The 27063-nt window shown below is 42.3% G+C and overlaps 1 protein-coding gene and 1 non-coding gene across 2 annotated transcripts in view; both read right to left on the bottom strand.

Annotated features, from left to right (window-relative positions):
* The window catches only part of LOC126309833 (discoidin domain-containing receptor tyrosine kinase B-like), a 271956-nt gene that overhangs the window by 124306 nt on the left and 120587 nt on the right, over positions 1–27063 (bottom strand). The window contains exons 4-5 of the mRNA XM_049992104.1: positions 25331–25562; positions 1226–1373 (exon numbers count right to left, since the gene is read on the bottom strand). Coding sequence (XP_049848061.1) covers positions 1226–1373; positions 25331–25562 — 380 coding nt within the window. The remainder of the gene's footprint in view (positions 1–1225; positions 1374–25330; positions 25563–27063) is intronic.
* On the bottom strand, positions 26104–26178 carry Trnas-cga (transfer RNA serine (anticodon CGA)). The gene has a single exon. It is a non-coding gene; the product is annotated as a tRNA-Ser (tRNA).

The following is a 27063-nucleotide window of genomic DNA, read 5'->3' as shown; positions in this document are numbered from 1 at the left end:
ATAATGCTTGAATAATCACCAGTTCTGCCTCAGATGAAATCTCTGCTCGGACCTACTACGACAACAGTTGGACATTGGGATAGCCGCCTCGTACGCTGCCGTCTGCTAAAACACCACTCTCCCTGAGGGGTTTCTTATGAGTGGTAGTAATTCAGTTTTATTGCTCATTCAATAACTGAATAAATAAAGTTAGGTAATTTTTGATTTGTTGCAGGTCCATGACTGTAGTTCTGGTACACACTGAAATTACTGCGCCATAGTGGCTTAACACGTCACAAGGTGAGCCAGACTATAACGACGAAACCCTACGACAAAGTGAAGTGCCTAAGATGGGTAGACATAAGGTTTTAATTATTACCTCGAGAAGATAAAATTGGGTAATTGATTTTTTGTTTGTTTGCAGGTACATGTATCTAACCCTGTTGTTGTTGTTGTTGTTGTTGTAGTCTTCAGTCCTGAGACTGGTTTGATGCAGTTCTCCATGCTACTCTATCCTGTGCAATACTCTTCATTTCCCAGTACCTACTGAAGCCTACACCCTTCTGAATCTGCTTAGTGTATTCATCTCTTGGTCTCCCTCTACGATTTTCACCCTCCATGCTGCCCTCCAGTGCTAAATTGGTGATCCCTTGATGCCTCAGAACATGTCCTACTAACCGATCCCTTCTTCTAGTCAAGTTGTGCCACAAGCTCCTCTTCTCCTCAATTCTGTTCAATACCTTCTCATTAGTTATGTGATCTACCCATCTAATCTTCAGCATTCTTCTGTAGCACCACATTTCGAAAGATTCTATTCCCTCAGCATCACCCGATTTAATTCGACTACGTTCCATTATCCTCGTTTTGCTTTTGTTGATGTTCATGTTATACCCCCCGTTATAGACACTGTCCATTCCCTGTTACACATGGCAATTCCTGCACGACGGTATGGTTACATGCGGTTATAAGAGGAAATACTACACGGCGCAGCCCATGTTCCAGTAGCCACAGCACCTCCTCTACATAATCCGGCAGCACCAAATCCTAGTAAAAGAACTCTATCCACCGTTTTGACTTGTGGCTGTACAATACTACCTCGTTCCTACAAATCGTAATTGATGGACATTGAATTTAAAAGAGACAGCTGTTACAGCGCACATGGAAGGAGACTTACTCGTGGCGTCACTTGAAACCAACAGAGCAAGCGTGATACTGAGGACTCGGCTGTAGCCAGTGGTTGACCCACCTGTGGCGGGGCAGCCGGAGAGCTCGAGGCGCAGGCAGACGGTTCTGCGGTGGACGCTGTAGGGCAGCACCCGCAGCTGGCTGGCGAAGATGGCGGGCAGCAGGCGCTGTGTCACCACCGTGGCCGTGTCGCTGTTCCCACTCAGGATCTGCGGACAGGGGCGTACCCTCTGCAGGTCGAGGAAGTAAACTAGCACCACTGCAAGACACAGCTCTTGCTCTTCTATCTGGTGGGCATCAACAAGTTCATTGCAACCCTGCGAGCAAACTACGAGCTTAACGGGTTGTAACACTATACCTCTAATGCTGTACTGATTTATTTGGCGTTTTTTTCGTTTAGTGTTATATCGCTGAGTTTCTGTAGATGTTGTTGGATTGAATCGATAACACAAAATTGTATACTCCTTTCGTTGTAAAAAGTTTTAATGTCTTTTGGAGTGTAGGAAGTTTAATCTCTGTAATATGTACAATATGCTCAAGTTTCTGCTGCTTCTGTGTTTTGAAAGTAGAATTAGGACAAATTACACGGGAAGAAATGGGAAAAGCTGTGAAGAAGATAAATGGGGGGAAATCCCCAGGACCTGATGAAGTATCAGTGGACGTGATAAGAGCAGCAGGTCCAGTGGGAATGCTGTGGCTGTATAGAGTACTATCAAGCGTATGGAGAAGTAGTACAATACCTGACGACTGGAGAACAGGAGACATATGTTCCCATCTTCAAGAAAGGCAATAAAAGACTTTGTAAAGACTACAGAGGAATAACCCTTATGAGTCAAAGAGGCTAGATTTTTGAAAGAATTTTTCTGAATCGAATAAATGAAAAGATAGAAAAGGAGCTGAGTGCAGAACAGCATGGGTTTTAGGAAAGGAAGAAGCACGATCGACCTGATATTTTCTATCCGTCAACTGATGGAAAAAAGTTGGGAGTATAACAAAAGGGTGATAATGGTTTTTATAAACATACACTACTGGAAATTGAAATAAGAACACCGTCAATTCATTGACCCAGGAAGGGGAAACTTTATTGACACATTCCTGGGGTCAGATACATCACATGATCACACTGACACAACCACAAGCACATAGACACAGGCAACAGAGCATGCACAATGTCGGCACTAGTACAGTGTATATCCACCTTTCGCAACAACGCAGGCTGCTATTCTCCCTTGGAGACGATCGTAGAGATGCTGGATGTAGTCCTGTGGAACGGCTTGCTATGCCATTTCCACCTGGCGCCTCAGTTGGACCAGCGTTCATGCTGGACGTGCAGACCGCGTGAGACGACGCTTCATCCAGTCTCAAACATGCTCCATGGGGGACAGATACGGAGATCTTGCTGGCCAGGGTAGTTGACTTACACCTTCTAGAGCACGTTGGGTGGCACGGGATACATGCGGACGTGCACTGTCCTGTTGGAACAGCAAGTTCCCTTGTCGGTCTAGGAATGGTGGAACGATGGTTTCGATGACGGTTTGGATGTACCGTGCACTATTCAGTGTCCCCTCGACGATCACCAGAGGTGTACGGCCAGTGTAGGAGATTGCTCCCCACACCATGATGCCGGGTGTTGGCCCTGTGTGCCTCGGTCGTATGCAGTCCTGATTGTGGCGCTCACCTGCACGGCGCCAAACACGCATACGACCATCATTGGCACCAAGGCAGAAGCGACTCTCATCGCTGAAGACGACACGTCTCCATTCGTCCCTCCATTCACGCCTGTCGCGACACCACTGGAGGCGGGCTGCACGATGTTGGGGCGTGAGCGGAAGACGGCCTAACGGTGTGCTTGACCGTAGCCCAGCTTCATGGAGACGGTTGCGAATGGTCCTTGCCGATACCCCAGGAGCAACAGTGTCCCTAATTTGCTGGGAAGTGGCGGTGCCGTCCCCTACGGCACTGCGTAGGATCCTACGGTCTTGGTGTGCATCCGTGCGTCGCTGCGGTCCGGTCCCAGGTCGACGGGCACGTGCACCTTCCGCCGACCACTGGCGACAACATCGATGTACTGTGGAGACCTCACGCCCCACGTGTTGAGCAATTCGGCGGTACATTCACCCGGCCTCCCGCATTCCCACTATACGCCCTCGCTCCAAACTGGCTGACACTGACTGCGGCGGTGCACAAATGCTGCGCAGCTAGCGCCATTCGACGGCCAACACCGCGGTTCCTGGTGTGTCCGCTGTTCCGCGCGTGTGATCATTGCTTGTACAGCCCTCTCGCAGTGTCCGGAGCAAGTATGGTGGGTCTGACACACTGGTGTCAATGTGTTCTTTCTTCCATTTCCAGGAGTGTAGAAAAGGCATATGACTCACTTGATAGGGAAAGACTCTGGGAATAAATGAAGTAGATGGATATAGAAGATCGATACATTAATGTTATAAAGACAATGTACAGAGGACAATTAGAACACCATTGGGGAACTCTGAATACTTCGAAATAAGACAAGGACTTAAGCAAGGAAATATTCTATCTCTGGCACTTTTTAATGTTGTGATGGAGGGAATGAATAGGGCAGTTAAAGATATAGTAAAAGAAAAAGACAAAAAGATGATTTTTGCTGATGATATGGTAATATGTGGTGATAAAGAGGTAGATGTACAGTTACATCTTGATGCGTCGAAGGAAATAATGGAAAGATATGGATTAAAAATAAATAAAGATAAGAGTGAAGTAATGGTATTTGGAAGAGAGAAAGGGATCATCGGAAATATTACCTTGAATGGAGAACCCCTTAAAGTGGTAGAAAGTTTCACTTATTTAGGGACTGAAATATCTAGGGATGGAAGAATAACTAACGATATTTATAAGAGGTTACAGAAGGGAGGCAATTTCTACCAAACAATAAAAAACCTGATTTGGAATAATGAAGTTTCAGAAAGAGCAAAACTCCTTATGTATAAGAATTATTGCATCCCTATTGTAACCTATGGTGGAGAAACATGTACAATGACAGAAAGGGACTGGAGCAGACTGCAAGCAGGCGAAATGAAATTTCTCAGAGCAGTTAAGGGAAAAACAGGAATGGACAGAGTAAGGAATGTAGAGATTAGAAAGGACCTGAAACAAGAAAGTATGAGAGAAGAAATTAAAAGAAAGAGATTAAGATGGTATGGGCATATTAAGAGGATGCATGGGCAGAGACTCCCCAAAAATGTGGAAGAACTAAACATGGATGGGAAAAGACCTAGAAGGCGCCCAAGAACACGGTGGAAAATGGGAGTGAAAGTATCTGTAGAAATGAATGGTGTGACCTGGCAGCAAGTGGAGGAAGAAAAGTGGTGGGAGGACCGAGCCAAATGGAGAGGACTCGTCAGAACCGAGACCCGGCAGTAGCTGGAGAGACGCGCAAGTTATATGTTTTGTCTTTGTCATACAATCTCTTCGTTTATTTTTAAAATTAAATAATTTTATTTAAATAGTTTTGTGTAGAACTACCAATATATGCAAATGTTCGGTTTTATTTAAAATCTTTGGTTTCTTTTATGTAAACTGCTGACCTTCACTTAGGGTTCTCAATTATTTTCTATATAAAAGGTGTTGTCGTTCCCCTTGGGAACGGAAGTGTTTACCGCGCGCAAATTGTGGTTGGCCTAGGTAGAAAAGGTGGAACAAAGAGTCAGTCGAGGATGAGCTACCTAACTATCAACTGCTCATGTAAAAGGTGTGTATTGTGCTGGTTCCGATAGAGGCTTTTCCTGACGCTTTCCAATGCCTCAAATGGATGGATAAAGAGCTGGAATTATTCCGAAATTGGTATCTATCATCTCCACCAACGAATGACAGATTCCAGCAATTCTACCTGAAAATACACCTACGAACATGCACACGCAACCAAATTGCACAATCACTGTAATAGAACAGAAAAACGATAGTAATGTACAGTGAAGGATCAGCTCATTGGATGTATAAATGTGCTACAATACCAGGTAATTTATAACTGAATTTATGTACCTACCTTCATTTTTTCCTTATCACAACACCTATCAGGTTCCTCTCCGTTTGAACTATGATTACCGAGAATCCTTTATTGAAATCATATTAAAATTTATATGCTAATTGAGTGCGCTAAGATTAATAATGGTTGTTGAAAGGCTCTAACAAATATCTCAGTTTGGTGTTTCACTGCAATAAAAGTATAGAATTCCAACTGTTGAGAGTTATATGTTCATGCTTGTTAAGTGTTTCACTGATGTAATGAAGATGTGTTTAGTTTTCTCTGCTATAGTGGTCAAGATGAAGCCCCCCACCCCAGTAGTTCAAAGGCACAAAGTTACTTAATTACAGAAAGTTTCAATTACTCATGCTATTCAAGTCAAATTTTGTACAATATTCCTTTCCTCTTGTGTATTAAAAGTGCATATTAATGGTGTACCAGGATCAACAGTTCGTCTATTGTGCTCATGCTAGATAACGATTAATAGAAAGACCACTATCTACGAAAACAATAATTTCTTTATTCAGAAGACAGTGAGAAGTAACCTATTAGGGAATTCCATTTAATTTTCATTCTAAGCAGAAAGGTGTTTAGTAGTGAGGGACTTAATCTATGCTTAATAATTAATTTTACTGTGAACCATATCCATATTTCATGCCAAATAGGAATATGTTTGAAAATGTAATATTGAACGTATGTCCAATTTATGATTCTAAAGTGCACTGTAATACTAATATTATTGAAACCACTCAGTTTGACCAAGCTTTGAAAGCAAAAGTGTATGTCATTTTCTGTTGTCCTAATGCAAATAGCCTTGTTCTCCTATAACTGTTAGCAATTTCTTTAATGTCAACATAAGCCACTGTCAGAGTCTATTGCACTCTCAGATGATAAAGTATAGGCTGTGTCCGTCCATTAAAGTTAGCTACATCTATTTTCTTGAACAAGAATGTTACTCATTCTTATGCCTAATTACGATGGTGACCGTTTTCTTTATCCTTGGAACAGTGTGGATAGGTAAAAATATTGTTTGTTACTGTTTAAATATTTACGTAATTTTGACATTCACTTCCGATAGGCTACCTCTGTTAGGTACAACTCGGTCAACATAACAAAATTTCTCTCAGAGGGTAACACTGCTCTGTTGCTTTGTACCATAATTGCTTGAATAAAAGATAATTTCATTATACGAACCGCCTCCAACTTTAAGGTTATGGTATAAGAGCAGCGGAGGAAAGTGTTATAGGGTACCGTACCACGTTTTCGACTGGATTCAGGTCTTTCTTCGAGATAAAACTAATCATGTCGTTCATAAAAAAAATCGAAAGTTAAAAAACTAATTCGGCGACTATCTATTACGGTTTACGGTGTAGCCAACACATATCCGTTAACAAGAAACAGTATGGTCAGAAATAGCCTGAGAAATAATTGTTAAGAAGAAAATTCGATACGTTGCAGCGTTTCAGAGTTAATTATCATTGAATTTAGCCAATTGGGCCTTTGCTCGCGCAAATTCAAGCGGCCCGCCAAATACAATTAGTTTCAGTTGTTTTAGTAGCATAGAAGACAGCTTACAAGACTGCTCAGTCTTTAGCTCGCCTTCGATCTATACTACCTAACACAGATCCAAGTTTTGTATCACTCTCTTGTTTGGTTTTAGGAAACTAAACGAAGAACGCGTTTGGCGACACTGTGTCTAGCGGGCGGCTTGAATCCGAGCGCGCAGTGACCTGACAGACTTCCTTCAGTGTTAATATCTCGTAAATCGCGCAATGCAAAAGTTTTTTGTTAACTATTATTTCACAACACAATCTCCAATGCAGTACACTTACAAGCTTTTCACCCTGTATCTGACCATCCTTTACAAAAGATATTGAGAAAATCCACTGATCTACATTATCACCGAATGACTTCTGTTTATTGCTTTATGTATAACCAACATTCCTTGGAAACTGATTTTTGCAGTCTCAATATACTTTTTAGTCATTAGAAAACAATGTTGAGGTACCAGTATCAGAGCGGAAAGAAAATATTGCCAAAAATGATTCGAATCATGTATAAGTGTTCAAATTTTACAGGCGAACATACCGGGAAACAGTAAAATAGTTTATGCCAAAATGTTTTTTTTATTATTTTTGTAAAAGCTACAACTATGCGTTCGGGCATTTAAATTCTTTTTTTGGAAATAGGTATAAGGCTTTGCGTAAGTATATTTTTCCTACATTTCAAAAGGAAACAATGTACTTAGCTTTATCAATTTTAAGTAATGAATTTATAGTGGACTCTTTCAGTCATTCAATATCCCCAGCAGTGGAGGCAATTTTTAATTTCCAACTTTCAGATGATTAAAAACATTAAATATTAAAATGTTATAGCAGAACGGGGGAAAAGGTTTATGGTGTTGCAGTTTGTTTTATATTTCTTCAATAACTTTAGGAAGGGATAGTTCCGTAGAACAAATGGAGCTCGAGGACAGAGAATAAAGGTGACGAAATATCATGCTGTCGGTGTTGTAAGCGACAACGCTCTAATGAACTTTAAATGAAACTCACTAGCGTGTGATAGGGCAGAAGAATTATTGTTTTTACAGAGACAACTAAAATAACATAGTGCTAATGATTTTCTACAAAAATGCTATTCTAAGTATAAAAGAAAAATTGAGAAAAGACAATACACAAAACTCATCTAAGTACAAGTTTTTCACCTAACTACGCACTTAAACGTCTTGAAGTGATGCGACAATTAAATAAGGATGTTAAGTGTAATATGGGGCTTTCGCGGACCTCAGTGATACGTACCTCTGAAAATATTGGGTGAGAGGAACTATCATCTGTTCGGAACAGTAGTCCAGTGCCGTAAGTTTAAATTCATATAGTGGTTGTAGATTACAGGTTTTCTTAGGTATTTCCTGGCTCAACTAAAGCTTAATATGATGAGTACCACATACGTGGTACTCTAAAAATGAATCCAAGCAGTCCGATGTAATAAAGCCCTGATTAACGTTAATGGTAGTCTTGGTTCGGCAATATAACTATCTAACCTCTGGTAAACAACATACGCGATTAGACGTGTGCGTATAAAATGACGCACAACAACAAACAATAAACATTATTGTCTCCCTCCCCCCACCCACATACACATATGACAGCACAGACATGAGAGTAGACAATAACTCTCACCAGAAATTCAGTGATGCGCTTGTATGACTACTGCGAATGTAGAATACAGTAGTATCCTCTTTAAATACCAATATACAACCTGCTGATCACTTAAAGTGCCTATTACCTTTTCATCTAACCGAAGAAAACGATTCAACGACCTCTTTAAGACATGTATCTGTTTAGCTGCTCCCAAAGTAATAATCGAGAAGAAGCAAGATCTATAATTATTATTTCTTGCGTCAAACTGTGATTCAGAACTGTAAACTGATTTATCATTTTCTAAAGAAAATCGATATTGCCATATTAAATTTAAGCAGTTAGCGGACAGACATGTTTAAAAGCATATTTCGATGTTTCTTGGAATTCAGTGGAGCAGCTACATTAAACGGTATGTTTCGCTAAGCCAGAATTCCTTTAATTCCCTATGTCCCTGTACAAATAATCCACTTTAAATTTATGCATACCTTGGTCATCGAACTTCAAAACAAAAATTTTGTCTCACAAACTGTCGAAAACCTTTAGTCTTGGTGCCTACTAGATTCTAAGTTTAGCGAAAGAGCTGGCCCACCGTCAGGCAATTGATTATTGATATAACTTTGAAGGGAAGGAACATGGCACATACTGTACGAGTATTAACAAGCATTGTGACAAGCATGTAAAACTACTCGCCAAGATCACTTACATATAGCTAATCGTAGAATCATCGAACAAAATATGACTATTGGAGATGGTAGACAGTTCTCGTAGAAGATTAGTAAATGCGTTTATTTCAAATACACAGAAGAATTTTTCTTCGAAACAGTCGTCCAAACGATTCTTATAAGACTGCGGCAAATTGAGGTTAATGTATTGCACTATGCAATACCGATTCTTTTAAGCAGGAATTTAATATATATAGATGCACTAATGCTATTTTAATATTGTTTGTGAACCACTTGTTCCAATTACAAAATCGCTCAAATTATGAAAGGAAACCATGCGAGGGACCTGCTTCAGGTAATAAGGTAAACAATATGGGAGCACTAGCCAGAAAAATGATATCTAACGGGTCCCACTGAAATTTGTTGTATTTGATTATCAACCAGACCGTAGACGTCTGTTTTCTAAACTTGTTATCTGTCCAGTAATCTGACCAGATTGCAATTGTGGTCAAGCCAGCTTGCAATATCTGTGCAGTTATTTCAATTATGAGAACCCGAGGGAGTGTTCTTCGATTATGATTTGAGATGGTAATACTACTGTAATTCAACGCGTACTGATGACTACCGCTTCCAGGTACGAAGACTGACTGGATGTAAGATCAGAAGACAACCGACACCAGATGGTGACTTGCACCAAGCCGCTTAGTTCATTCTCGTATGTGAGTGGTAGAGTTATAGTTTTAGGTAGGATCTGTCATAGAATGTCCTGGGGTTCCTATCTTGCAAGTAATGCTCGAAGAAGTTTGAGTCCATTTTCTTTGTTTGTGTACTTTACAGAAAAAAACTGATTCGAAGCGAACATAGGTGTGATTTCTATTTATTCCTTCAGGTTATGGAATCACCACATTTGGATGATGATAGGTGGTGGAGATAAGTAAAAGGTTTCACTTAGAAACCCACGGCTACTCACGAGGTTAAGTATCTTAAGCTTTATAATCTTTCTAGTATAAAAGGGTTAAGTTATTTTTTTCACTTAGCAGTTAGAATATCGAAAGTTAAATACCAGATTGAAAACAAAAGATCTTCGTTGAGTACATTACTTGACCAAAAAGGTTTAGAGTCAGGAAGTGGGTAGGGAGACGAAATGAAATGTCACGGGCTGAAAGGTTATGTAATATTAGTTCGGTGATAACATGAACCCATTAAGCAGTATGACGTCACACCCCTTCTGGCCTCCTGAGGGAAGCTCGCTCACCCGACTGGTCTTTCTTATCCTTGAGACTGACACTGGACCGGAGTTGAAGACCGAGATGGTGCCATACATTTCCTATTGGTCACGGGAGTATCTCGGTACCACACATAAAGTTCAGAGGCACGCCCAATGTGTGGATGAGCGCTGTCCTGTTGATAGACAGAACCACTTGAGAGGTAATACATGAGGGCGCAGGATGTCCGTGTTGTCACAGTTCCCTCAATTAGAACCAGCCGTGACCTGATGACGTACCCGATAGCTCTCGAGACCATGACGCCAGGATAGCACCGTTTTGCTTCTCTAACACGCTCGTGGAATAGGACCTCTTCCTAGCACTCGCCGGCGGTGGTCATCCGGGGTGGTGTAGAACTGCGGTTCATAGCTGAACACGATGCGATACCATTTTTCAGCTGTTCATGCGTCCCGATCACAGCACCTTCCAAAGGCAGCCATTTTTGCTGCACTGTTAGTGGCAATCTAATTCTCTTGTGCAGCTACTGCTAGTCTCCGACTATGACACAAAACGTTGCAGTAAGTCCATTAATTATTCTCGGCTGGCAGGCGCAAATGGAGACCCACAATCAGGCTCTCTTCAAGCTTTGTCAGATGCTGATAACGCCGTCTCGTACGAGTTAGAAGCAATCACTCAATGTCAGACACTGCTGACACCTATTATTTAGCCTAGCTGGTCTGGCAACAACACTATACTTGAAAAAATTTATGCCCAATGATGACTGTTCTACATGTCACTGAATGTTTCGGCTCTAATCATACCATTTACATACACTCCTATGCAGTGTAACTGTACTAAATTACACTGTCGTCCGACTGCGACATCTCAGAGCTTAGTTTGTCATCACGGGGTGTATTTTTCTCCCAATTTTACATTATATTAGTCTCTTTTTTTTCCAAAGCGAATTAAACCAGCGCCAAGGGCTGCCTAACTTCAGATCAGAAGGCCTTCTGATATCAATAAGTCTAGAGCATTTCATGAATATGAACTTCTATTATTTAAGGAATTTACTGCTTGAAAAGTCGGCGGCCATTGATGCGAGCCCATAAAGCCTGTGTTAGCGTTTGCAGAGTAAACTGAAGCTGTTTATAACTATGCTCGCATTTATATCCCAAGAAAAATTGGGAATCAACCAGAACGCTTGGCACAAAGCAAAATGGCTCAAATGGCTCTGAGCACTATAGGACTTAACATCGGAGGTCATCAGTCCCCTAGAACTTAGAACTACTTAAACCTAACTAACCTAAGGACATCACACACATACATGCCCGAGTCAGGACTCGAACCTGCGACAGTAGCGGTCGTGCGGTTCCAGACTGAAGTGCCTAGAACCGTTCGGCCACAGCGGCCGGCCTGCAGAAAGCAAATCTCCAAATTACACTAAGTGTTGAGTAAGAACTAAATATGCAGCTTGAATAACAGTTCACCGATATTCATTAGTCTGACACATCAATAAATATTTCAGCAGCTGTAGTTATGCGATGTCACTTTTCTTCTAGACACATCTGACCACGATTATACGTAATCGGCTCGTTACTGACTATGTAAAATGCGAGATATCGAAATAGATAACTAACTGCACTAATTTCTTAGTCAGTAGACTGTTTGCTGTGACATTTATCAGTGTGTTGTTCGACAGCGTAGTAGAGTCATCAAGTTGTGCTAATGAAAAAGACACACAAAACTGAGAGAGGTGTTGGTCCACTCGTCACTGGTATATGTAGGAAGCATCACAGGAATTTTCTGTAATTTATAATTTCAGACTGTACTCGAAAGACATGATTCAGATAAAAATTTACCACTGTATTTCCAAGAATCTACGTTCCAGGAAAAGCCACAAAATGTGTTACTTCCTCCTACACAAGTTTTTCACGTAGTGACCGTTTTTTCGATACTGCAGTTCTTCCTTTCCGTCAACTGGAAAGTAATATTGGACCGAATTAACGCCTTACGGAAGAAGCAATTTGTTTATTTTCCTTTTACGCAACTAAATTTCAGCACTGTAAGTACTATCCTTTTTAGATTTTCTGCCTTACATGATGGTAGCAGTCATTTTGTGTTGATAGTGGCACGTGAAACAAAATTTCTTATGGTTTCTCATACATTTTGCTGCTGTGTCCTTGTTTACCGTTGTGCTAGATGTGTCGAAGGGAGTATTTTGCTCATTATTACTGTTTGAACTGTTATCAAGACACAATAACATAATTAATTCAACAACAGAAACATGTGTTTGTGCACTAGAGCTGATTGCTGACGTTATATTTATTTACTTTGCCTTTAATACCAGCAAATGTAATGTGTAACATAAATTTTATTTCTTCTTATACCTCCCTGATAACTAGCGTAACTTCTTGACTGGTTTAGTACTTCGTTAAATTAACTAGGGGAAGGTTGAAAAATATTATTTGAACAGAAACGAGTGAACTCCGCTGGAGTTTGTTGAACAGTAGTACTGTATTCGAGTTTCTGTTCAGCAGCTACACCATGATCAGATGCTATAACTTTTAAAATCTTAGTACACGTGCATTGGCAATCAGTTATAGTCGAACCTACAGTTTACTGTGATTCCCAACCACTGTGAAACTTCGCAATTTTCACGTTAACAAACAACGACAGAGTTGAAAAATTAGTAGTCTCTCCTACCCATAGCAACGACTGGTTTCGAGTTTCACATGCAGGCCATTTTCAAGTGGATCTGAATACAGCTTGGAAGTGAAACCCGAAACCGGTCGTTTACTTAAATAAGTATCATATTACATCTACATTTACCATGCGGCGCATGGCGGACGGCAGCATGTACCAATACTACACTGAAACAACGGGCCACAGAGGAAACCTCTATGAGGGGCGGCGGCTGTGTTACCATTGCTACTACGCGGCTGTTTGTTGTTTGGTAGTGTCGGTCGCTCACCTGGAAACTGTAGAGTGTTTGCAATGTCATACTACTGAAAAGTGATAAATCAGTAATAGCCTCGAGGGACGAAACATTATATGTACAGATAAAGTAAAGGTTTTCAGTCTTTCAGCAGCTATTTTAATATATCTGTTACCTGCACTTCATGAAAGACGGTAAACTGCACTGTCTTCAAAGAGAGTGTTGCCGTTAGCCACATCTGTCACCATCAATATCTTCACTGCTACTGCTCCTGCCGCTGTCGGGCCTTAGTCACATTATTAACGCTTCCACCTTTCGTCCCAGTGTAGCTTTTCGTTGTCACGCCTCTTCTAAGATGTGCGACAACATTCATTCATTTTGTGGGAGTAATATTATCCAACGACACATCTACTAGAATCTCTTCATCCTAATTTAAAATCTTTGTTTTTGACTGTAACTTATGATTTGATCTGAGCCCACACAAGTTCTGTTTCTCTGAAACGGCAATGTTATGGTGGAAAACAATTTTGTAAATGTCATAAATGGTATTATTGCTTACTGCTGCTTCATGCTGGGGCTTTATATAATTGAATGAAGTGATATGGTGCATCATCAAATATTATATTCGAGTTCTATTCTATATTTGGAGCAAAAAGTGTACGAACCACTCTTTAAATTCCGTTGCCGTCATTTCCTGATGGTGGTCCCTAGACCATGTGTGGATCAAGAAAGCATTTGGAACAATCCTACTGTTCCAGCAAGTAAGAGAATGAGTCAACTGCCTTATCCAAATACAGCTTTCAATGTTTCTCGAGAAGAGTGTTGGATACATGCAGTCGATCTGGAGTGACCAGGATTAAGCTACGTTTCGTCCATCGTCCAATCAAACTATTTCGTGAGGTTTGCACTTATACACTTCCAACAAGAAACGGCATTTCCGGTCAACGACTTAATGCCGTGCAAGCAGAACTCTTCTTCCAGCGAAACTCTGTCTTCTTTAGTACCACTGAATGGCTTGTTCCTCCAAAAAACAATTCACTAACCCGCTGTGGCAGAGCAAAACTTCTTCCCATTGGGATATTCTTTAGACACATAATAATCATCAAATCGTATATGTAGCGAAATAGAATACTTTTCAAAATTATCCAATTCCGTTGTTTTAGCAGCGCTGACTGTAGTTTCTCCTGTAGTCAAACGAGCAGCAGTTCAATCCTGTAGACCTCGTGTACATTTGTCTCTATTTTGTTCACAGAGGTTGTTCCAATTTACAGGGCTGCCACAATTCCTCCGACGAATTTCGATAACAATATAAGAAGACTACCGTTAATCGTGTCTTCCTGAAAATAGCATCGTACGTACGAGTATATACGAACTGACGAGACTAGCTCTTTAAGGTAGTGCTCCTACCCACTTTACTGCGAACTGAGAAAGACACTGTATCACTTAACAATATGACACTTTACACAGCACCACTAACACACACAAAATCGGTAATGACAATCCAAAAAAAGTCGAGGAGCACAAAACAAACGCTTTGCATCCATTGAGAGCCATCACACGGAACACTGACCTGTACGTATGGCGACGCAGCACCATCCGCATGGCAACGTTAAAAATAGCAAATCTCGGACTGGCGTTAGAGTGTTCCCTCCACACAATGCGCTACACGTGCCTTAGTATCACATACGGTATTTCAGCGGCCAGACTTCTCATTACCTTTCCTGTTCCATCGCTAAAAAGGGCAAGGGGAAAACGACCGTCTCCAAGCATCCTTACGCGCCATAATTTGTCTTCCTCTTATATTCCAGCCTCTTACCTGAAATATGCTTTGACGGCAGAAGTATTGTTCAGCAGTCAGTATAAAAAGCGGATTCTCTAATTTCCTCAACACCGCTGGTGAAAAAACATCGTCTTCCCTCCAGGGTTCCCTTATTAATTGAATATACGGCTACAGAACAACAAAACCTTTGTAGTTAAAAAAGCGACTAGACACAAATAAAATCCTTGAACTAACTGGAGACGAACCTACTGATCTCTAAAATGGGACTTAGCAGCTGAGCCAATTAGGAATGCACACTTGCCACTGAATTTCGTGATTTCCACTTTCAACACTGATGTGTAAATTAACAATGAATATGTATCTCAACTTCACCTTAATGACTATCCGTTCAACAACTTAGTTATTTCTCGGTTTGACAGGAAGATAAAATGTAATTGGAAGTATTAACTCTTAGCTGCTCGTACTTCTTATGCTCTACGTTTCCTTTGATTTTCCAACCATCTCCTTGAACAACCCATTGATTCCTGTTTTATTATTACACTAGTAGAAAAACCTAGCATTGTCCGGGTATTCATTTTGCCTATTTTCGATTATAAACAGAAACAAACATTGTACTGTTTTTGTAGTGTAATATTCCGAACAGTTTGTCCATAAAACGATTTCGTAAACACCTCAATGCCAACGCCTCTTCATAACTCTATGGACGGAGATTATTTTCACCTACAGCCGTTTACGTTTCGCAACTTAAAAGTTATCGAAAACGTTGCCAGGTGTCAGCAATGTCCTTAAATTGACTCGACTGTGGCAGTGTCTTTGTACTAAAGAATGAATTTGTTAAAACTTCATGCATGATGCTGAGTTTTGTCACACGTCTCATGTTTATGATGTCAGATTGCATGATTATTACAGGTAGGTGTTTCTTACATCGACAGTGATTGTTGCCTGACAGCAAGGGATGTGTGTACCAAGTTTGGTTGAAATCCTCCAGTGGTTTAGCTTAGGAAATGTGCATAACGAGTGAGGGGACCTAATAATCGACAGAAGTCAATACAAACATTAATACGCGAAGTTACTCAGGAATATTGTTCGAAGAGTTACTGCTGTAATTACGCAAGTAGGACACAGCTTTAATAAAACTGAGTTGGGCACAGCGCATGTCGTCCTTGATAACTATCTCTGCAACGGTCTGTAGCACCACCGGCCTGCGATATCTGAAGTTCGTGACTTGTACGGTCACAGTTCATAGCGTGTATCTGGTATGCGTTGTGCGTGTGATTTAAAATCTACAGCTGCATTTTAAATTTGTCTCACAGCACGAATGAAGATGGCTGTTTTTGCGGTAAAGGAAAATAAATGAATGCTATATGTAACCGACCACATGGAAATGGTAATATCACTAACGGGGGATTTATTACCATTGGCGCAACTGTGTTGTTGCGCTTCGAAATTATAATTACGGTAATAATAGCAATAACAATTATCATAATAAAATAATTATCTCCACATAGTTGACACAGCATACAGTTTTTCGTTTATTTCGTAAATTAACTAAAGGACCGAAATTGTAAGAAATTACGTGGAATACAAAGTAACTATTGAATCATTGATTGGTTGAAGCCCTTCGATTGATAATATGTGTACGTCATATTTTATGCACAAAAACTTTGAAGATAGAAATGCAAAATCATCATTTCTTTATTTAATAATACAAAACTTTGTAAATAATGTCTCATTAAAAATTTACTCACCTTACGATTAAAAACCGAATTTTAAAGAAGCGCGTTGTTTGTTTGGACGTATATCTCTAAATGAAACGTTGGAGTTCTTTTTTTTTTTTTAAGTAAATTTAATTCCAACCTTTCATTGGTGCTTGCAATAAAGAATTTAACAGTAAAGAAATACTAAAAGTTTAGAATGGTTGTGAAATAACTAATGCAATGTTCGTATAATTGCTAGTCAGACTAAGAAGAGACTGTCATGATACTGCTGTTGTTCATTTTCGCCAACCTCCTGAGCGTTTTTTGGTGGCATTCCGTACCTTACGTTTACAGACACAAAGCCTGATCTCATCACACTTCATTTTTATGAACCCAATTTTCATTTCAGTTTTGCAACGGACAAGATGGTCCCTTGGTCTAGGGGTATCGGCCCGGTAGCTCTCCGTGTTCGATCAGAGCGCTGACTGCTCTCTGTAATAATAAAAAAAAACTGTGTGAAGTATTCAACGACCATCTCTAGATGTCGTATGACGTCTGCCCCCACAAACCCTGAGAACAATAACAAAAAATGCAGGAAAAATGGGTATCATTTTTGATAAATAATCGAAACATCCTAGATGGAAACACATCCGCTTAAATTTTGGATAAAAACATGAGCTATGGCGTCCGAAGGCTTCTGGCGAAAGAAGCCATCCTGTCAATGGACTTACCAAAAGGACAGAGGTACAGGGCTCTGTCTTGCCCTGGTAGTGGGAAAGCGCCCCTAAAAGCGGAAGAATCAGCAACAATCAATGGTGTTAGGATCCAGAAGGGAATGGAAACCACTACTTCAAAGACAAAAAATGTATGTCCACAGAACATGTTGCCTGTAAGTGGAAAAGTATCTTGATAATCTCTCCACTGGCGAAAGATTCAGGACTAGCCCCATTGGGATCTCCGGAAGTGTTCTGTCAAGGGGAGGTGACTACGACAAATTGAATAACCAACGAAAGCATAACGTTCTGCGAGTCATGGCATTAAATGTTAAAGGTCTGAACGTAGTAGGGAAGCCAGAAAATCTGAAAATGGAAATGCAATGTCTCAATCTAGATGTAGTGAGGATCAGTGAAGAGTAATGGAAAGATCACAAGCATTTCAAAGCAGATGAGTATAGGGTGATGTCAACAGCATCGGAAAATGGTTTAACGGGACTAGGACTCGTGAACAGGAAGATAGGGTGGAGAGTATGTTACTGTGAACAGTTAAGTGATAGGGTTGCTCTCATCGGAATTGACAGCACACCAACATCGACAACGGCAGTTCAGGTATGCATGCCGTGGCGATATTGAATGAGCAATTCGGTACGCAATGGGGGAGGAAAAACTAATAATCATGTGGGACTGGAATGCGGTTGTAGGGGAAGGTGTAGAAGAAAGGGTTACGAGAGAATATAGGCGTGGTTCAATGAAAGGCAGAGGAAAAAGACTGAGTTCTACAATAGATATAAGTTAGTAATAACACTCTGTTCAAGAATCACAAGAGAAGGAGGTATAATTGGGAAAGGCCTGTGAGATTAGAGAAGATTTAACTTAGATTGCATCTTGGCCATCCAGAGGTTCTGAAATCAGATATCGGATTATAAGGCGTACCCAGGAGTGGATATAGACTCAGATCATAATTTAGTAGTAACGAAGAGTAAGCTGAAGTTTCTGTGTAGTCAGGAAGAGTCAAGGTGCAAAGTATTGCGATTCAGAAGTACTAAGGAATGAAGAAACGTGCTTGAAGTTCTCTGTAACTGTAGGTACTGCAACAAGGAATAGTTTATTAGGCTGTTTAGTTGAACAGGAAGGAACATAGCTAAAATTACAATCACCCAAGTAGGTAAGAAAAACATAGATGCAAAGATGGTAACTGTGAAGCAAATATGGGTAACATAAATACTTCAACTGATGGATGAAAGATGAAAGTACAAAAATGTTCAGGGCAGTTCAGGAACATGGGAATACAGGTCACTTAGGAATGAAATAAATATTAAGTACAATGAAGCCAAGGCGAAATGGCTGCATGAAAAATGTGAAGAAGACGAAAAGGAAATGAAGATTGGAAAACTGATGCAGCCTGTAAGAAAGTGAAAACCACCTTCAGTGAAATTAATAGCGAGGTAGGTAATATTAAGAGCGTAATGGGAATTCCACTGTTAAATGAAGGGGAGAGAGCGGATAGATAGAAAGTGTACTTTGAAGACCTCTATGAGGGGGAAGACTTGTCTAATGATATGATAGAAGAAGAAATAGGAATTCATATAGAAGAGATAGGGGATGCAGTAGAGATAATAAGAATTGGTACGTGACGGAATGATCGCGCATTCAGCTTAACAGCTCATACATCCTAGTTACAACAAGAACATTATACAGGAGAATGGAAAACATTATTGATGATTAGCTAGATGACGATATTTTGGCTTTAAAAAAGGTAAAGGGACCAGAGAAGAAGGAGACAATGGAAGAAAGACTGAAGAAAATCCAAGCCATGTTCATGGAATTTGTCGGACTGGAAAAAGCGTTCGACAGTGTAAAATGGTGCAAGACCTTGAAATCCTGAGGGAAAAAGAGGTAATCTATAGCGTGGGATGGGTAGTATTCAAGAACTATGATGGAGCAATAAGAGTGGAAGACTAAGAACGAAGTGCATGAATTAAAAGTATGTAACACAGTGATGTAGCCTTCTGGCCCTATTGTTAAATCCACAAGTCGAAGAAGCAATTACGAAAACAAAAGTAAGGTTGGATCGAACACTAGCGGAAAAAATAAATCGTAGCAAACCAACGTCATCACACTTACATCTTTCCCTCCTCCACCTCAAGTACTCCCCTCCCCCCTCCCCTTTCTCTCTCAGCCTCTCTCTCTCTCTCTCACTATTACACACACACACACACACACACACACACACACACACATATACACACAAACACACACGCACGAGCAGTTTCTCTTTGTTAGTACTGACGTGAAAGTGCCTTTTAGTTGTGTGTGTTGCTAGTGGTGGGCCGCGAAGCCTTAGGATGTGACGTGGACGTAAGGCGGATTACCGGAACAGGAGGCCAGGCAATCCATAAGCTTGGGAAGTCTTCTCAGCTACAGTAACTTGCCGTACTAACAATGCTTCAACAGAAGCTCTGACGAGAATGTAATGAAAAGGTAGTGTAAAGAAAACAAATAAGAAACACGGGCACAAACTATTGATAGGTTCTCGACTTAAGCACCCTTTTGGTATTATATTATCGCCAAGAATTTTCAAGGAAAAGCTGATGAGAGAAGTTACATGAAAAGCATGGTGCGCCCTGAGAATTTAACTTGAAACTCCAAAAATTGGCTATCTGATATTTAACAATGAATACAACACGGGCCGGCCGCTGTGGCCGAGCGGTTCTAGGCGCTTCAGTCTGGAACCGCGCGACCGTTACGGGTGCAGGTTCGAATCCTTGCTCGGGCATGGATGTGTGTAATGTCCTTAGGTTAGTTAGTTAGAGTAATTCTAAGTTTTAGAGGACTGATGACCTCAGATGTTGAGTCACATAGTGCTCAGAGCCATTTGAACCATTTGTTTTAATACAACAGGATATGTCCATCCATTTACTCGATTGCTGTACTATTCACCGATCAGAGATGTTTCAGAAGAGTAAGTGCAATAATCGCTCTTCCTGTTCACCCTCTGCGGAAGGAAGTTGTCCATCTCTTCTCAAAAGAAGCACCATGTGCGCGTGTGTGTATGTGTATGTGTGTGTGTGTGTGTGTGTGTGTGTGTGTGTGTGTGTTTGTAAGCGAATACACGTGTGCGCATGGCTCTGCATTTCATTGCTGTTGTATCGTTTTCCTTTTTCTTTTTTTTCTTTTTTTGGTCTTAGTGCTTATATAAGATTAAACTGAGAAACTGTAATAATTTGATACTTTTTACAAGCTGCTATAGCTGTATTTAAGAAATACCGTCATCCGACAGAGCAATGGAATCAGATTTGAGGTACACAGTTCTGTTCTGCGTAGTTTCAAAATGCCTGTCTGTTTTATTCAAGTACAGTAATGCTGTGTGTGTGCGCGTGTGCGTGTGTGGTACTACCTCACACCATAAAAGCTGGTCTCTGAACAGGAAATATAGCGTCAACAGATGCTTAGAAATCAACAGTTTCACATGTTTTCAATCAAAGGGACTGTGATAATGTTCGGAATTTCACTCAGTTCACTGTCGCAAATGCGGTGGTCTCAAAACATTCGTCATCAGCCTCCCCCACTCACCCCCTCTGACCCCCACACTTCCGATCCGTTCCGCTCATTGCGGGGCAAATACCGAGGATGAAAATTTTTTCCACTACTGGGAATGGAGCTTACGACTTAGCGGTGCAGAGCACTGCTATTAGTGAAATCGGCATGGAAGTAGATGTTCTGTGAATTGCAGATCCTTACGTAGAAAATGAGAAATTGAGAAAAGAGCAGAGATTGGCGTCAGTAGAAGATTTTTTTCCCTTTATGTTAGAAAAGAAATCGATAATTTCGTGCAATGACAAGGAGAAATCTGCGTTATGACAGTCGGATTTCGATCTGATTCTGCTGATTGCAGGTGATCTTAAATTAAACGTTCCTTGGTATGCGACCGCGACCTGCTGTCGTTTACAAAACCAAAGGTTCGACCGACATCGGAAACGGCTTTGGTTTGGTTGATGTAAATGAACACTAATTGGAAAGCTTATTCCATCAAAAGCAGAAAATGATGCATGACGAGGAGGCGACATACCAGAAAGGTGTTATTGTATAGTAGAGGCTACAGAAGCCTAACCTCGCACATCATATTAAGAGTGGAAATCACAAATGTTCTAAGTGACAAATCCCACAGTAGTCACGTGAATCAAAAACTGTTGTATCTCTTTTTAAACGTAACTCATTTGTATTCAAAAAATTGAGAATGTATTATGGTAACACGGAGTTATGCTGCCCACTTCATCGCTGCAAAAATTAATTAGAAAATAAATAATTTATTAGGACCATTCTAAGTGTAATACCAGGGAACTGTCTGATTCTAAGTGACATTAAGTAAATTCCTGTTTCAAGTTCCATTAGCGCTGAGGTACTACGTTCTATTCATGATATTCATGTACAGAAACACAGTAGTAATATTGCAAGTCGCAGAACTGTGGCAACAGAAATCTTTCTCATATCATTTAATTTTCTTTTACAGGAGATTAGCGAAATTAAATACTAGAAGAAAGTTTTTCAGAACTGAGCTATTTTTCCTGTGCAACTCCATTCTTGCGATCAGATATTGCAACGTTTACTTGCAAATCCGTGTGCAGTTGAAGAAGAAATGGCTTTTCAATCAAATTTTCCGGGCAAACGTTATTTTGTTTGTTCACTGAAACTTTTGTTATTTCGATTATAGATTCACTACTGAAAAAAATTAGTACACCATTTTGAGGTTTCGAGTTACCCTAGATTTATTTTTACAAGAAATATTACTTTGACACTTCAATAACATAATCGATTCTCAGGTACCAGATATCGACCCATGCATCCGCGGACGCCCACGCAGGCGCTGACACCGGCATCCAGTCGATCGTATAGATGGCGAACACTGTCCTCGGATACGTTGTGCCACGCCCGCTCTACCTGTTCACGTAGTTCCGTGAGAGTTGTCGGCTGACGAGTCGCACTGGTTGCATCGTATCTCACACGTGCTCCATTGCACACAAGTTCTGAAATCTTGCTGTCCGGGGAAGTTGTTGCACTTCTTGCAGAGTACGCTGAGTGTAACGGGCCGTATGTTGGCGGGCATTATCCTCTTGCAACATCACCTTCCAATTGCAAGAACGGCAAAAGAGCGGACGTAACAAAATTCAGCATGAGGCGAGCGCTGATTAGCGTTCCTTCCCGAAACACCAAAGGAGAACGAGAGTAGCAGCTTACTGCATCTCGTACCATAAGGCCTGGAGCGTGGCTAGTGTGTTTTGGACGAATGCACTCAATGAGTCGGCACTCACGAAGTCTACATCATTCGTGCAAACGACAATCGTTTGTCGCAGCCAGAATCTGCTTTCATCACTGCAGACCATGGCACACCATTCCGTCTTCCAATAGAGATGGCGGCACCAGACGAGCCGTGCACACCGATGCTGTGGCGAGACTGAAAGGAGGGCTAGAGGTGTGCGTGCCCATAGTTCCACTGCTAATAACGGCTTTCCAACTTTACGTGTTGATACGTCTAGGTTGACAAACCCTCTTATCTGTGCTGTGATAGCTGTACAATCTGCCACTGCCGCCCTTATAATACGACGATCCTGGCGGGTGTTTGTGGTGCGTATAAGTTGTAATGGTACTTGAATTACGTAACCATTACGGCACCTCACCTCAATTTCTCGTTACCAGTAATATTCTACTGTAGAACAATTAACATATTTCTGTGACAACATTCAGATTTGATTTCATTAATGTAGAGGTACTTTGATACATCGATATGTTTATATTGCAATGATATTATTCTGATGTGTATTCTTTCTTTTGTCAATATGATCTGTGTCTTACTTGTAACTATGATTTTTGGGCGTGTAAGCGGTTATTAGAGTCGAGTCAAGTCTTGGTCGTCATGTTGAAAAGACGAAAATTGTAGTCAATTTATAAAATACGAACTTTAACACTGAGGAAGATATTTTCAGGTATGCTTTATATTGTGAAGTGATGTTTTGTGTGTTGCGTGATATAACAACAAAAGTAAAAAAAAAAGTGTAACTTAAATTCCGAGTGCTGATTACTATTATACATCACCATTGTGCTAACTTGCAAAAGTTTAATCTACAAGAATGGTTTATGAAACACATCTATAAAACTTTAGAATATCGCAGAATAACACCTAGGCCACTTTACATCCGAGCTTGGAATCATCACCACCTAGATTTTCGACGATTGAGCCATGAGTTCACAATGAGACCAGCGTGGGAAACACGAAAAGATAAGTGCCTTGTTTATCCATTATTTTATGAAATGACTTTATTAACTGTTCTCTAATGACAGCTGCCACATAATATAACTTTGTTGTTGGCGGGAAATGCAATATTTTGTAGAGTGAGCAACACTACAATCATAATTAATGTTTGACATTTGTTGTGGTAGGGTTGTTTGAAAGTCCAGAACCTCGGCTACGAGTGTGAGAATGTTAGTGCATCTCCTGAAACCGGCATCGTTGCACAACTGCTTGGCACGTCCAACTTATTTGGAAGTTCTGCGAGAAGACCATCCCTCCACTCGAAAAGCAGCAATGCGACCCCTAGCAAACTCGCACAGTTGGCTGTAGAAAGCACAAGTGCGTCTCCGTAGCTTGCTTCAGACGTCTGCCGACACTGAGCTTTCTGGCTGTGAGCATTCTTTATTAAATGGTAGATATATTGCTCTCTGGTGTCTATGCCACTATGCTCTCCATTGAAGGAGGCCGGGTCGCCAGTACTCGCCGGAGTACTGCTTATTAGTGCTCGAGAGCGCGCGCCTTACCTGCTTATCGCTCCAGTGCGGGTACATCCTCTGGTAGCGCAGGCCGGGGCACCAGTATGTGACAGAATACTCCATGGCAGAGTTCGAGAGCGCGCATATCACCTGCTTGCCGTCCTAGCAGGGGCTGGTCCTCCATTCACGCAGGCTGGGCTTCGAATACTTGACGGAGTACTCCTAGGCAGTGTTCCCGACTGCGCGCTTCACCCGTTTGCCGTTCCAGTCTGTTAAGTTCCCCAAGTTGTGCAGCCTGGGCCGCCAGTACGCGATGCAGTATTCCTCGGCAGAATTCGCGAGCGCGCGCCTCACCTGCTTGCCGTCCCAGCTGCGGTAGGTCCTCCAGTCTCGCAGGCCGGGCCGCCAGTGCTCGACGGAGTACTCCTTGGCATATCTAGCGAGCGCGCGCCTCACCTGCTTGCCGTCCCAGCGGCGGTAGGTCCTCCAGTCGCGCAGGCCGGGCCGCCAGTACTCGACGGAGTACTCCTTGGCATATCTAGGGATCGCGCGCCTCACCTGCTTGCCGTCCCAGCGGCGGTAGGTCCTCCAGTCGCGCAGGCCGGGCCGCCAGTACTCGACGGAGTACTCCTTGGCATATCTAGCTAGCGCGCGCCTCACCTGCTTGCCGTCCCAGCGGCGGTAGGTCCTCCAGTCTCGCAGGCCGGGCCGCCAGTACTCCACGGAGTACTCCTTGGCAGATCTAGCGAGCGCGCGCCTCACCTGCTTGCCGTCCCAGCGGCGGTAGCTCCTCCAGTCGCGCAGGCCGGGCCGCCAGTACTCGACGGAGTACTCCTTGGCATATCTAGCGAGCGCGCGCCTCACCTGCTTGCCGTCCCAGCGGCGGTAGCTCCTCCAGTCGCGCAGGCCGGGCCGCCAGTACTCGACGGAGTACTCCTTGGCATATCTAGCTAGCGCGCGCCTCACCTGCTTGCCGTCCCAGGAGCGGTAGGTCCTCCAGTCTCGCAGGCCGGGCCGCCAGTACTCGACGGAGTACTCCTTGGCATATCTAGCTAGCGCGCGCCTCACCTGCTTGCCGTCCCAGCGGCGGTAGGTCCTCAAGTCGCGCAGGCCGGGCCGCCATTTCTCGACGGAGTACTCCTTGGCATATCTAGCTAGCGCGCGCCTCACCTGCTTGCCGTCCCAGCGGCGGTAGGTCCTCCAGTCTCGCAGGCCGGGCCGCCAGTACTCGACGGAGTACTCCTTGGCATATCTAGCTAGCGCGCGCCTCACCTGCTTGCCGTCCCAGCGGCGGTAGGTCCTCCAGTCGCGCAGGCCGGGCCGCCAGTACTCGACGGAGTACTCCTCGGCGTACTCCTGGCCGCGCGCGTGGTCGTAGCGGCCCTGCGTGTGCACCGCCGTCACCACGTGCACCCCGGCCAGCGCCACCGACAGCCACTCGCGCACCCCGCGCGACACCTGCGACTTGGGGCACCACGCGCCGCCGCCGCGCTCGCTGCGCAGTCTGCGGGCGGAAGCAGCAACTCTGTCAGTCGCACGGTGGAATCCACTTACTGGGACACGAACCTGGATCTTAACCTACTAAGCTATAAGACTTAAACTTTCGTCATCTGGCTTAAATGTGACAAAACCTTGATCTTCAATTGCTTTAAAGACTTTTCATCAGAACTAGGGTACAGAACAGTAATACTATTAAGAATAATTGCGTACGAATTCACTCAGGAGTGACATAATCAAAGAGAACTACAATGGACAAGAAAATGCTTACTTCCTGAGGACCACATGCTAAAAAGTTTAACATTGCATCAAGCTATGATAATGGTCTCATTAGTCAATAAAGAGCGCTAACACGATTCTTAGGGTATGCCACATGCTCTCATTGTAGATTAGATCATGTAGAGCTAAGAAACAGAGCAAACAGAGAGCATCATGACGCATAAAGAGGTTAGTCACCCAGAATGTCGTCATAATGACATCCTGCACTACAATATCCAGATCCACCAAGAGAAGAATACATCTGAATCTTCCTGGCAGATGAAAACTGTGTGCCGGACCGAGACTCTAACTCGGGACCTTTGCCTTTCGAGGGCAAGTGCTCTACCAACTGAGCTACCCGAGCACGACTCACATCCCGTCCTCACAGCTTTACTTCTGCCAGTATCTCGTGCAGAGTGAAAATCTCATTCTGGGAACACCCCCCCCCCCCAGGCTGTGGCTAAGCCATATCACCGCAATATCCTTTCTTTCAGTAGTGCTACTTCTGCAATGTTCGCAGGAGAGCTTCTGTAAAGTTTGGAAGGTAGGACACAAGATACTGGCAGAAGTAAAGCTGTGAGGACGTTGCGTGAGTCGCGCTTGGGTGGCTCAGTTGGTAGAGCACTTGCCCGCGAATGGCAAAGGTCCCGAGTTCGAGTCTCGGTCCGGCACACAGTTTTCATCTGCCAGGAAGTTTACTATCAGCGCACACTCCACTACAGACTGAAAATCTCATTCTGGAAGAACATATCTATTTAAAAAAGCTGATAAGATTTCGCTTCACAACTATCTAAGAGACAGTCTCCACTCCTTCCAGACTAACAAAATAAGGGTAGACCAGTTTTGGCTTGAATTCAGATAAACGGTATCGGCGGCAATTGAGAGATTTGTAAACAATAAATTAATAAAGACATAAAAAACAGAACTGAACACGTCATCAGAAGCAAAGAAGAAACCTTGCTAAATGTAAAGGAACACAAAATCCCAGAACTGAAGATGTTTCACTTAAGTTCGAAACTTAGCGCGGACTTCAATGCGAGATGTGTTTAATAGTCTCCACAACGAAACTTTGTTTCGAAATCTGTTACAAACTTCTAAGAGATACTGCCCACATGTAAATTACACCAACAGCAAGACACAATCAATACCTTCACTACACTTGACAGCACCACTAAAGCGGAGATACTAGACACAGTTTTCCGAAATTCCTTCGACAACAAAGTAAACTCTCGATAATTTAGATCGACAAC

Source organism: Schistocerca gregaria, chromosome 1, assembly GCF_023897955.1.
Source record: "Schistocerca gregaria isolate iqSchGreg1 chromosome 1, iqSchGreg1.2, whole genome shotgun sequence".
NCBI lineage: Eukaryota > Metazoa > Arthropoda > Insecta > Orthoptera > Acrididae > Schistocerca > Schistocerca gregaria.
Note: the sequence above shows the minus strand (reverse complement) of the source record. Positions and strands in the feature narration are given on the sequence as shown.